The sequence below is a fragment of the Gnatocerus cornutus genome, chromosome 6 (genome assembly GCF_029298725.1).
Source record: "Gnatocerus cornutus isolate USDA-ARS CGAHR chromosome 6, icGnaCorn1.1, whole genome shotgun sequence".
NCBI classification, from domain to species: Eukaryota; Metazoa; Arthropoda; class Insecta; order Coleoptera; family Tenebrionidae; genus Gnatocerus; species Gnatocerus cornutus.
In genome coordinates, this window is record NC_142238.1 from 13,519,259 (window position 1) to 13,531,336 (window position 12,078).

Genomic DNA, 12,078 nt, shown 5'->3' on the forward strand with positions numbered 1-12,078 from the left:
TGGTTATTGAATACTAAAATACATTTATCCAAAATTTACTAATAAAGTGATCTTTATTCACTCACTTAAGACATATAAAGTATTATTCTCTAGAAGCCATAAGGAAAATTGACAACATGGCACGCATGGCTTTCTAAATGCTAAAAATGTGTCACTGCAGTCACTTCTGTCAATTTTTTTAATGCCTTAATTGCAACTAACAGATGTTTTGGATAAAATTTAGTATTATATTCGAGTGTAAGGATAAATTATTCATTCCAAAAATTGCATTCTCTCCATCTACGATCTCGAGAATAACTGATTTTTGGCGTGAATAATTTGCGTCCTTAGACTCATACAGGGTGTGCGGAAAGTGACGCACTACCTTAAAAGGGGGTAATTGGGTGGTAAGAAATGTTAAAAAAAATCCTGACTCTCTGTTTTCGCAGGAGACGCAAAAAAAAAATTAGGAAAATGGCAACATTGCTGAACTTTTCCTCCAATAATTTAAATTTCCAGTATTCAAAGCCATAGTAACGTTGCTGTTGTATTGTTGGCGTTAATCAGGTCGGCTTATGAACGAGTAATGTAACTATGGTTTCACGTGAACGATGCCACACCGATCGAAATTGTTGAATCAAAAATTTTGGTAGCAGTTTTCGGGCATTTCTTACAAGATTTTTCCGATTTTTTGGCACCATGTCTTTACGCAAAATGTTCTTTAAGTAACAAATTCGTTTGAACGTAAAATTATTGCACAGAAATCGTTAATTTTCGCATCAAAATTTGCCTCTTCAACCCATCATATCTCGAAAAATTGAAGACATGGAAATTTTTAACATTTTTCTGGTGATCTATGGCATTTTCCGATGTTACAGTATCACGGTGGTGCGCGACTTTCCGGACATCCTGTATGTATAATATGTATAATAAATATTAGTGGACAAATGCTAATTAAACAGTTCATAAATATAAAAAAAAAGTCGATTTAAAAGTTAATTGGGATTAAATAAGTGGTAGTAGTTGGAACACGAGACTTTGAAATTGTATTGAAATTGTCTACTAAATTTTCTCCAAACATTTTGTGGTCAAAATTCTCTATGCTCAAAACTTGTTTAAAAGTAAACGAAAATCTTGATATCTTGAAATCATAAGTTTCGACAATAGTTCATTTCTTATCTATTCTAAATGTCATTTTTCTACAACCTTATAAAAAAGTGACGTATTTCACATATTTAGATGGTTCATGTTTTTTACATCCATTTCGGAAACTAAAAGTCACTAGTGTGATATGAATATATTCGCACAGATCTAACCAATTCATTTTTATCATTATGCATGTTGTTTTACAGTGGATTGTCTACATATTTGAGACAAAAATTCAAGAGTTGCGTTTGTATTTCGAAATGACTGTCAATTTTGACAGATCTGTACGGATATATTCATATCACACTAGTGACTTTTACTTTCGAAAATGGATGTACGAAAACTTCAACTTTCGGAGTCATTTAACCGTGTGGAAAATGTCATTTTCATATGGGGTCGTAAGAAAACACCTTATTCAAATTCTAATCCTATTGTCTTCATACTACATTTTACATTTTGTGCGTTACTTCGATATTTCCATACAACAGAGAATGAATATGTATTATTCCATGATAATCAAAAAGGTGGTTTATTTGTTTTTTTGTTACCACGTTTAAATTTATAATTTTGCACACAATTATTTTCTTTTACGTCCAGTTAAGAAACTAAATTATGAGACCCAGAAAAACTTTAACAGAAGCGCTAACTCTCTAATCTGACTCTCAAAAATTGTATTTGATAAGTGCTCATGCAATTTCATTGCTTTTATCTGTCTTTAAAGCTATTGTCCTTCCGTTGCAGGAGGAAGCATCCCAGGAATAGAATTATCGATGCCTCCATCCCACATCGCCTTAAGCGGCGACCTCCACATCCAAATTACTTCATCATCTTTTCCACCACTAATGCTGCAATTATCTCGACTCGAAGGCAACATTGCCCAACCCCTTACCACCTTCCCTGTCCTCCCCGAAGCTCGCGCTCTTACCCTCAATACCACGTTAGTTAAAATCCCTTGTGGCTATTTATCCAAAGGTGGTCAATACTATATCCTTCTTAAAAAGCAACCCATCGGCAATAGTTCCGAAGACCAGAATTCCGTCATCACGAGAAGTTTAGACGTACGGTGGCCCATGCCCCAACTGTCATTGACACCGGAGCAGATCCAGACATACCCGGAGCGACCTGTGAATGCAATTCTCGAGTTTCCAGAGGTTGTTTGTCCACCACTGGTTGAAAGTCCAGCAAGTGCCATACCGGAATTCTGGTTGGAGCTACATTATTGCGGACATTCCTTACTCACCTGTGATAACGATGACAACAGACAAAACAGTTCCAATGTTCAGGTGGGTTACAAGATTGAAATTCGTGTCGGGCTAATGACAATGTTATGTAGGTCCTGGATCAGGTGCGAGGCTTTCGGGGGCGGCGTGTCTTCACTCTCCGATGCGAGCTTTTCGGATTGGCGGGGTTTTACGCGCTTTTTCTCAGACCCACGGCCACCACGCAGCTGCTGCCCCACACCGCCGCCTACGTAAAGGTAAAAAAGTTTGCGTGGCAATTAAATTGAATTCTCTTTTGAATTTTAGAACTAAGTTACTGAATTTTTACAAACCATGACCGCTGAGAAATATGGCATTAAAAATATGCCGCTTTATGCTCAACTCTTTCCAAATTTGTAGATCACAAATAACATTTCCGTTTCTCATGAAAATTTATGCACTGAGACTTTTTATCCAACTCTAACGTCCCGTTTAACATTCAGAATTTACCCAGTCAAACGAGGTCAACAAAATAAATCATTTTCAGAGATCCCAATCCATAATTCTAGAATATGGTCACAATAATGTAAATTTCTTATCGGATTTTCATTATTTATGGTATCAGAAAATATGTGATGACACTAGTAAATCTTGGTAGAGCTCGACAAAACGAAGGACGCGAAATTGAAATGTGGTGTACATATATGTGCAAATTGGCGAACAGTAGTGTTATAATTACTGTAATTAATTGCATTTAACAAGAAGGTCCGAGTCAAATACTTGATTATACTGATTCTGGTACAGTTCAGAGGGTTGGGAAAGCAATTTGCTACCAAGTCAAGGGTCACTCTCGCTTTTATTTGAAATGTATATTAGTTTTGGAGTGAATTTACGGCGGGATACGGGAATTAACTCCGACGTTTCTCACATAGAGATCTCAGGAATAATGGAGGTATTACACTGACAGTTGATTTAGAATTTTTCAGGAACGAGGAAATTGCAAAATTTAGAAAAACCAGCAAAATCAAATTATTTTTTTTAGTTTTGTACATCAAATGAACATTAGCTAAAATTTGAATATTTGCGTTTGTTTGCATTGCGGCTTCAAGCACTCTCTAAAATTCGATCAATTTCAATTATTTGACTAGTAATTTTCCAATGACAATCCTTTGTTGTTTTAAAATAATTAAATCTAATAGAAAAAATCGGTGTAAAGGAAAAAAAGATCAAAAATTGAAAAAATTTATTGATTGCTTTCCGTCCTAATAAATGTTTCTTTTTGCTCGTTTTTTCTCCGCATTGAACTCAATTCCAGTCCTGTCTAGAAGCAAACATTTATTATTGAATTTAGTTTTATTTTCAGCACTTCGGTGTAAATTTTAAACATCTTCGTAATAAAATCATAAATCTCGCCATGAAAATTAGAAATCTGAAAGGACGTAAATTGTAAAACCTCGCTTCTGTTGAAACTGTCTATCCCGCCTAGGTAAATCAAGTTTTTTAATATTCCCGCATTGTCTCTAATTTTAATTTTCCTCATTTAAGTGTCCGCACTTTCAAACTCCGTTAGCTTAACGACAAAACTTGAAAACTATCCGACTGCTCGCATCCCATAAAACTGTATTTTTTCAGGCCGACTGGAGCGAACAATTCGTGTTCAATGTCCACGCCCGCAGCATCTTTCCCTGCGATGTCCACAGCGGTGGCATAACAGTTCTCTTCCAATATCCTTCGTGTATTTTGGCGTCTGGAGACCGCGTCCGTCTGTTCGCCCGGTTGCGAGCCAACGTGGCATCCTTGGCGCCGCCGACGTCCCTCGAGTATGTGGCCGAAAAACGGGTCATCCGGGGCCAACACAGTTTGCACTTTGATTGTGATTTATTCACCGAGCGTTACGTCGAATATTGCTTCGTCTATGTGAGCCAGGCAATCAACGAAGCTGTCGCTGACGTCAGGATGGATTGCGTGCCCACCCTTCCCGTTACAGGTACGTGGATGTATTGGGAACCGAATGAAATATTTACCGGAACAGACCGTCAAGGTCGGGATACGTTTCAGGATGAATGGGGCGAATGATGGTGAAAATAACACGTTTGTACAGGGGGTGATGTAGGTTTTTCTCACAGGACAACTTGACACTTTTGTTCAATTATTTATTATAGAAACTTTACATTGCAGAGAAGAACCTTCATATTTGCGTATCTCGTTTCAACGAATTAGCTTCAAAGTAAAAACAGGCAATAAAAATTAATTCAAATTGGTACTCTGTTAATTTATGTTAATTACATTATTCTAAAAACCACCCAGAAACTTTCACAAAAACATTGTTACGGACGTCTTTGTAGCCTAATTTCCCCAATTCCACTTAACTGATAATTTCGCTAATTTAAGCCGAGAAAAGCGCCCAAGAGTAGAATTTAATGTTGCTTTCATATTCATAAAATTATAGTTCCCCCGAATACTTCAGCAAAATAGCCAAACACTGTTTAAAATTCTTGCATCAAACGCTCTCAGTCAAGTAGCAAAACCAGAGGAATGCTTTGAACTGAAGAATACTTCGGGTCAAATTCTTGTTTCCACGAAAGCTTTTTTTGTACTCTATGTAAATTCAATTTGTAGTCTAACATAGGTAAAGTATCTGGCTTAATCCAGCTTCTTATGACGTGTTGTTAGTGTGAAATTTGCATTCTCCTCGGGGAATGTTCGGCATTTTATCGTTCACTTCACCCAGAAAACAATTCCGCAATTACATCCGACGCTATTTACTCAAATAACCCGAATAAATACGAATATTTTACGACTTCATCTCTATTCACGGCTTCGGCGGGATTAGCATTACGAGATTTCGCGGAATCCGCTTAAAGGAATTCCCATCGAGCTTCCGTTTTTCTTCGTTTTTAGCGCAGGTGAGACGCAAAACAATAACTGGGAAGAATATTTCTTGCACGAGTCTGCATTTCATAGATAAGGAGCTGCAAGTACGGAATTCTCCATGTTTCATATAAAAGCTCGCTTGCACAGACCATTAACTAAAGTCTCAAGAGTAAACAGTGTTTTTGTTCGCTTAAAACTCATTTTCTATTATAACAGCACCCCGAAAGGACTTCATCCAGGACACATTTGATTTGAATTACAAGTACTTTTTTATCTTAACTATAAACAAAGCGGCGCCTGAAAAATATCTTAATTATACTCAGCACGCACCCCCGCTGCTATTTGCATTGTTAAAGAGGAGGGTTAAGCTCACGTTGATTAGTTTATGTTTTCTTCAGAGGGTGCGTTTGAGGGGAGACAAGGTTTTCATTTTTAGATGGCGGAGTGGAAATACTGTTTTATGTCACGTATTATGGCCTTTTCAGAGAACGAAAGTGGAGGTTGGGGACCTTGGAGTCCTTGGACGCCTTGTTCGAGCACTTGCATTGGAGGCACAAAGAGTCGTTATCGGTTTTGCGACTCGCCGCCCCCACGGTACGGCGCCAAATTCTGCGAGGTAAGACATGAATTGCAAAGTGATTTATTTGATCTCAACATGGGGAGCTAAACGACTTGTCAGCTCATAAGGTTTCTTTTGAATATAAATGTTTCTCCTGTCCCGGCGCATCCACCATTTTTCTACATTTTTTCATAAACACACTGTGGGAACGGCGCCGCACCACGAGCTGTTGCATGCTAACCACACAAAGCCGCATTTCTAAGAAACTGCTAATCAATAGAAGTTACCATAACAACCTAACAAATTTTACGTCTGAAATTATGGCTTGAAGTGCAACGACTTCAGACAGTTCCGTTGTCAGTAAGAGTGTTCTTTCTCCACACGATGGCTCCAAAAAAGGGCAAAGGTAAAGGCAAAAAGAAAAAAGCACCGAAAGTCGATCCGACTGCGCTTACGGAAGTCGATAAAACTTTCTACGAGCTCACAATCACTGATTTGAATAGAAAGTTAGCACGTCTTCGAAGTTTAACTACGGAACTAGAAGAGAAAAATGAGCAATTGGAAACGGACTTGTCGAAACTAGACGAAGATCGGAATGATATTATTATCTATCTCAAACGGACACTTCAGGAAAAAACCGACGAAATTGCGGAATTGCAAGAGAGGTTGACTGCTCTGGAAGAAACTCGCCAAGATGAAACCAATTCATTCGAAGCGAAAATTGTGGACTTGGAAAACGAATATCGACAGATGCACGAGCAGCTTACAAGTGAGATAAAGTTGTTGGAAGGCAAACTTAACTCTTTGGAGGAGTTCCGAGCGCAACGTGACGACCTCATGAAGAAGTTCGAAGATCAAGAAGTCGCCATGGAGGTACAGGAAAAACGCCACAAAAACGAACTGTACGACATCGAACGGAAATTCATAATAGGAAAAGACAAACTGAAGAAAGACATGGAGGAGCGACTCCTCCAACTATCTTCAGAGTTCCAAGAAGCGACAGAGTTAAGAATAGCGGCAACAACTCACCGGGTGATTCGTGAGAACATCGCCATCAACAACGAACTTGACACAATGTTGCTCACTAATGACAGACTTCACAAAGAAAACGTCGAGATGAAATCTCGTGACAAAACTTTGAGACAACAAGCTCAACTCTTCGACGATGAGAAGAAAAAGGCTTTGAGGAAAATTAAAATCCAGTTGAAAATAATCGAAAGACTGACAAACGAGCATGAGGACATGGTGGAGAAATTAGCGAAATTCAAAACCATTGAAAAAGACATGCAGAACACAGTTCAAGAACTCCAGAAGACAAACAAATCTGTTGTTTTTTTGAACCACCAAATCAGAGTGTTGGAACAAAACGTCCACGCTCTCAAGTGTAAAGAATCGTCTTTGCAAAACGAGTTGAACAACATCCAAGACGACAATCACCATCTCAAAGCGATTTTAGGCCAAGCAGTCGTTTCCATCAAAGAGGTGTTGGAGATTCCAACAAAAGTCACAGATGAAGGTCTGCGTGCTTCACAACGTGAAACTCTTCTCACTAAACTCTTTTCTTTGTTAACTGAATCGGAGACTAAGAAGACGAGAACGGCGTCGTTAGACACTGTCAGCTCCTTTTCAGCAACTTACCAAAGAGGTGATCTCGGTTTTGTTCCTAAACCTGTTCGTATACGTGAAAGCATCACGACTCTTCGGGACATTCAAGCGCAGACTGGTCCCAGTTTTGAAGAATTCCTAGCCATTGGTCAAGAGGAAGATTTCATTCAAAAGTCCATCGACTCTGATATTAGCGTGTCGCACGAATCAGGTAAAATTGAAATCGTCGAGCTTGATGAAGAATCGGATGTGTATTTCAACGAAGAAGAAGATAGTGCGGAGGAATTCGAAGATTTCGAAGACATGGAGTTGTTTGATGAAGATAGAGATAGTCCAAAATCTGAAGATACCGATGAAGGCAGTCAAAGCAAAGTTGAAAGCGGAGAACAGATTAAAACGCAAAAGGAAAGTAAAGATAGCGTCGGAGATAGAGAAAAAGAAAGTGAAGACCAGATAAAAACACAAAAAGGAAGTAAAACTAGTGTTGATAAAGACGAAGGCGAAAGAAAAAGAAGTTTGAAGAAAGTTTCCATTGTTGGCGCGAAGGAAAGTACTGAAGTTAGTGAAAGCGAGGCGACGACTGCTGAGACTTCTCCGTTGCCTGAAGATGAGAAGGAGTAGAAACTTTAATGAAATCCCAAAATTAAAAAAAAATAAAGTACATGCACTGCCTGCGTTTGTTTTATTTGCTTGGTTCAAACACTTTTGTTGAAGTCTCACAAAAGTTAAAAACGTGACGACGTCAGGATCATCTATTTTTTTAACTCAATTTCAATACCCGCAGGCCTTCTACTTTTATTTTTGTCGTTTGTGAAGTGAAATTTCAAAGAAACGGTTTTATTTAACATGTCGCTTTGGCTGTCTGCCTTAATTAAATTTCCACCCGAAAAAGCTCTCATAATAATTATTTATTCATAGGGTAAAGCAGTGGAGACTGAAAAATGCGGCAAGAGCATGGGAAACAACTGGGAATGCTTTTATGGAAATAGTGTGTCCGCCGGCGATATAGCCGCCGAAATGCCCGAAATTCAAGCCGAAGTGGGTCCCTACTGCAGATGCGGTTGTGTTGTCCATCTCGGCCAAGCTAAACCTAAACGTTTGTTGGCAACTTCTTCACAAAGCTGTCCCGGGAGAACCTTCTGGTTGATTCAGGTATTTCAATGCGATATTGAATGAAATTTCTCCTCATGAATAATGAAATAACGCGCAATGCTCTCCTAGGCGGACGAAGAGTTTATAATCCAGTTCAGAGTAGAGCAATTCCATTTGCCGTGCGGCACTCAATGGCTGAAAGTGAGAGATGGTAGTTCCCTATCAGCGAATTTACTCGCTGATTTATCCGGTGCTCCAGACACGACGCCATCCGTCGTCAATTCGACGGGCCCGAATTTATTGCTCGAGTTTTTTTCTGACGAGATCGCTGTCGGAGGACAAATTTGCGGCGGAGGATTCCTCGCTCACGCCAGCCAAATAAGTAAGCAATAATGAAATGATAATAATAATGAAAAAACTTTGCCGCCGAGGGCTTCGTAATCTGTGTGTTAATGATGTTTTTACAGGAGCAAAGAACCTGAACGTGTCTGGAGCGCCAGTAGCCCAAAGCGTCGGAGTGGTTCCAGCGGCGATCCTGAAACTGACGGCTGTCCACATCGCCGCAATTTTTTTTCTTAGCGGTTTGTTGATAGCTACAGCTTTGTTGGGAGCGCAGTATTTGTTTCGGTATCGGAAATACCACATCGCCCAAGCCGAAGATCAGGATTCCCTCGCTGATCCTACAGGTATTGCGTTTTGTATCCCGATAAATTCCCGTCCGTAAACATATAAATTTTCAGCTTCTTGTGCCAGCATTTCGATGCGAACGAGAGCCTCATCCAGCGCGACGCTTCTGTCGGAAGTAATTTCATTAACTAGATTGAGGCCGCACATGAAGCCCCGGAATAAGCACAGCCGTTTGAGGGAATCAATGGATTGTGAACACGAGGAAGAAGAACACGAGGTGACGTTGGCGTAAGTCCGAGTTTAAAATTCTTTCCACTCGAGTGCAGTTTCAGACGATAAATGTCGAGCGACTCACGTTCCCAATCTTATTGCTAGTGTTGGAGTTTTGTTTTTAATAACACGTGAACCACGTAATTGCAGTCAAGAAGAATCGTTGAGTTTGAGCAGTACAACGACTCTCACACAACAAGAAACTTTAACGACGGCATTACCGCAAACTGCGAGCGAAATGGAGGAGGTAGCGTGTAGTTTGCCGGGTTCGCCACAGAATTACGAGCAGAAAACTTTGAGGCGGTCCTCAACTCTGACCAGCGACAAGGACAAATCGAGCGAGAAAGACGATTTAAAAAGTACTTCGTCTAAAAGTTCGAGAAGACTAAGTAACGTCAGTACTGCCACTATGACGCATGTGAGAACATCGTCTGAAATTGGTTCTAAAAGTGATCCGGTGAAGTATTTCAATTTTACAAATTACACTCCCACAGCACGGCTGCACAGACTAAAATTACTCCTTGTTATCCCACTTCACCAACTCATCTCATTCACCGCCACTAAACGTATTTTAATTTACTTCAGTCATCAAAATAAAAAAAAAACAAATTTTACTACCACAAATTTAAGCAAAATGCGTCACTTCCTTCACCAGAGCACTTCTAGAACGCACTTTTCGATGTCTCCGACCCCTGCAAACTCATATCTCTAATACCCCGCATCCTTTCAGGGGTTCTATTCGCCCGCATCCAGTCTAGCCAGCACAGCCACAATCCGAAGCACCAACGCCAAAGAAACGAAAGAAAAACGAAACCGAGAAAAGCTCCTCGCTGGCCCAGCAGCTGGCTCAGACTTTTCAATTGGCAACGTGGACAACGACCTCGAAATGGATTATTACGATTACAACGTGGTGAATGCGGGTGCAGCTCCTGGATCCTACCTAGGAATGGATCCTGCTTTCTTAGTATGGATCCCTCCTTTGGATGAAGAAGGTGAGATTCTTCCCACCGATGAAGAAATGAAGCCGAAGGTGTATATTGATCCTGGGAGTAATAAGGAGTCTCCTGAAGAAGAAATGTTGTTGCCGAAAGGTGATAAACCTGTTGATGTAACACCGGTGGCTTCTCCTTTGATGAAGAAGCATAAAAGAGTGCATCCATTTAGCGAAGTGAAAGAACGAGAACCGTTGCTTAATAAAACTGTGGTGACTATACAATTACACGAAATGCCAAAAAGCAAACGGTGTAGTTCCACGAGTAAACTAATCGACGAAATGGAGAAAGAAACGAAAGTTGAAAAATCTCCTAGTTTAGAAGGACACAGTTTGGAAGAGATCAAATTTGCGGATGACGACGACGATGAAAAAGAAGTGACTGAGAATCAGTGCAATATTGAATTATCATATCAAGATTCAAATATTTTATCTTCCAGTTAAGACTGATTAAAGTTGAGAGAAGTTAAAATATTGTTTATGTGGTGTTAACGAAGGGCATTTTAACCGATCAAAAGCTATCTCAGGATTGCATTTTTGAATGAGACTGAATGTTGAATTAAAATGTTGACGCTAATTATCTAGTCTCTAATCTAGTCATGTTTGTAAAAGATTAACTATTTGTGAATATTGTAGCCATGTAGATTGTTGTTTTGTATAGGGATGTGTAATAAACGATTGATTTGTGCAAGGGACCAGACGGGGAATTTTCATTCTTGACGTTGTATGTACATTTTGTCAGGATGAGAAGTTCATTAAGTGTCACAGCAGGTCAGTCTTCAAAGGACATCCTTTTTAGGCAAATTATAGTGGCTTGAGAGTACAATAAAAAACGGTACTTGGAAGTCCGGGAATAGAACAGTTTCCCGATCAACCAGTCAGTTTTTTCAAAATGCTCTTGCTTTTGTAATTTTGTTTTTATCGCCCTAAATAATTTTACGGTTTTTGTAAATAGTTTTTTTGTTATCAAATGTTACAAATACGCTAGATTTATATGATACAAAATTTGGTATATGTACTAATGGCAAAATAAATTTACGTATTTATATTACTCGTGTTTTTGACTGAATTGACGTAGGCAACTAACAACCGACAGCTTCATAGGACGGAAAACTTTTACTTTCCTCTTTCGTCTCGTCGTTTTATTACCCTCATTTCCACTTTAAAATTCGATACAAAGCAAAAGTGAAACTATGGAAATTTCCACAAATCAATTTACTTCTGTTTTATCATTGCGACTGTCATGTTGGTTGCCTGCGTGTAATTGTTTTGTGGTGACCCTGAATTTTTTCATTGTTATCTCACTCACGTCAGTTAAATCTAATTGAATAATTCTTGAATAATAAATCATTTTTTATTGAATCAAAAACTGTGTTAGTAGTCAATGTCATAAAAATAACAAAATGTTTACAATGGGTTGACCATGCAGAGGAGCTCAAGAAAAACAATAAACAAAAAAGTCTGAGGACCCGTAATTGAAAAAATAAATTTATTATTTTAATTCGCTTATTCCAAATTTAAATCAAACAACTTTTTAAAATTTTATTCCAAAAATTGGGTGTCTGAAATCAAACAAATTTTTTTTAAGTGCTCAACTGAAGTAATTTTATCTAAATTGCACAACATTTCTTCAGACCTCTCTTCAGGTTCTAACAAGTCGCAACCGACGTCAGTCTTAATAATCCTTCTTCATTCCCCCAATCAATACCATTATTGCCGCTTCCACACCGGTAGCA

At 39.0% G+C, this 12,078-nt stretch overlaps 2 protein-coding genes across 4 annotated transcripts in view; both read left to right on the forward strand.

Annotated features, from left to right (window-relative positions):
* Positions 1-11,393, forward strand: part of gogo (thrombospondin-1 like protein golden goal) — a 64,920-nt gene extending 53,527 nt beyond the window's left edge. Inside the window, exons 3-12 of one of the 3 annotated variants that reach the window (XM_088038280.1) lie at positions 1,867-2,408; positions 2,459-2,602; positions 3,957-4,311; positions 5,684-5,814; positions 8,281-8,514; positions 8,584-8,836; positions 8,922-9,140; positions 9,195-9,369; positions 9,502-9,808; positions 10,082-11,393. In XM_088038280.1, the coding sequence (XP_087894406.1) occupies positions 1,867-2,408; positions 2,459-2,602; positions 3,957-4,311; positions 5,684-5,814; positions 8,281-8,514; positions 8,584-8,836; positions 8,922-9,140; positions 9,195-9,369; positions 9,502-9,808; positions 10,082-10,786 (3,065 nt within the window). In that variant the 3' untranslated portion in view covers positions 10,787-11,393. The remainder of the gene's footprint in view (positions 1-1,866; positions 2,409-2,458; positions 2,603-3,956; positions 4,312-5,683; positions 5,815-8,280; positions 8,515-8,583; positions 8,837-8,921; positions 9,141-9,194; positions 9,370-9,501; positions 9,809-10,081) is intronic. The other 2 variants (XM_088038281.1, XM_088038282.1) reach the window with 2 other exon arrangements.
* On the forward strand, positions 5,826-8,272 carry LOC148173139 (cilia- and flagella-associated protein 157). Its single transcript, XM_088038283.1, has one exon. It carries the CDS (start codon positions 6,142-6,144, stop codon positions 7,981-7,983), a length of 1,842 nt encoding a protein of 613 aa, XP_087894409.1. The 5' UTR covers positions 5,826-6,141; the 3' UTR covers positions 7,984-8,272.
* Positions 11,394-12,078: the final 685 nt, after the last annotated feature.

Coding starts and splice junctions, on each gene's coding strand:
- LOC148173139 (XM_088038283.1), top strand. CDS start 6,142: ATGGCTCCAAAAAAGGGCAAAGGTAAAGGCAAAAAGAAAAAAGCACCG.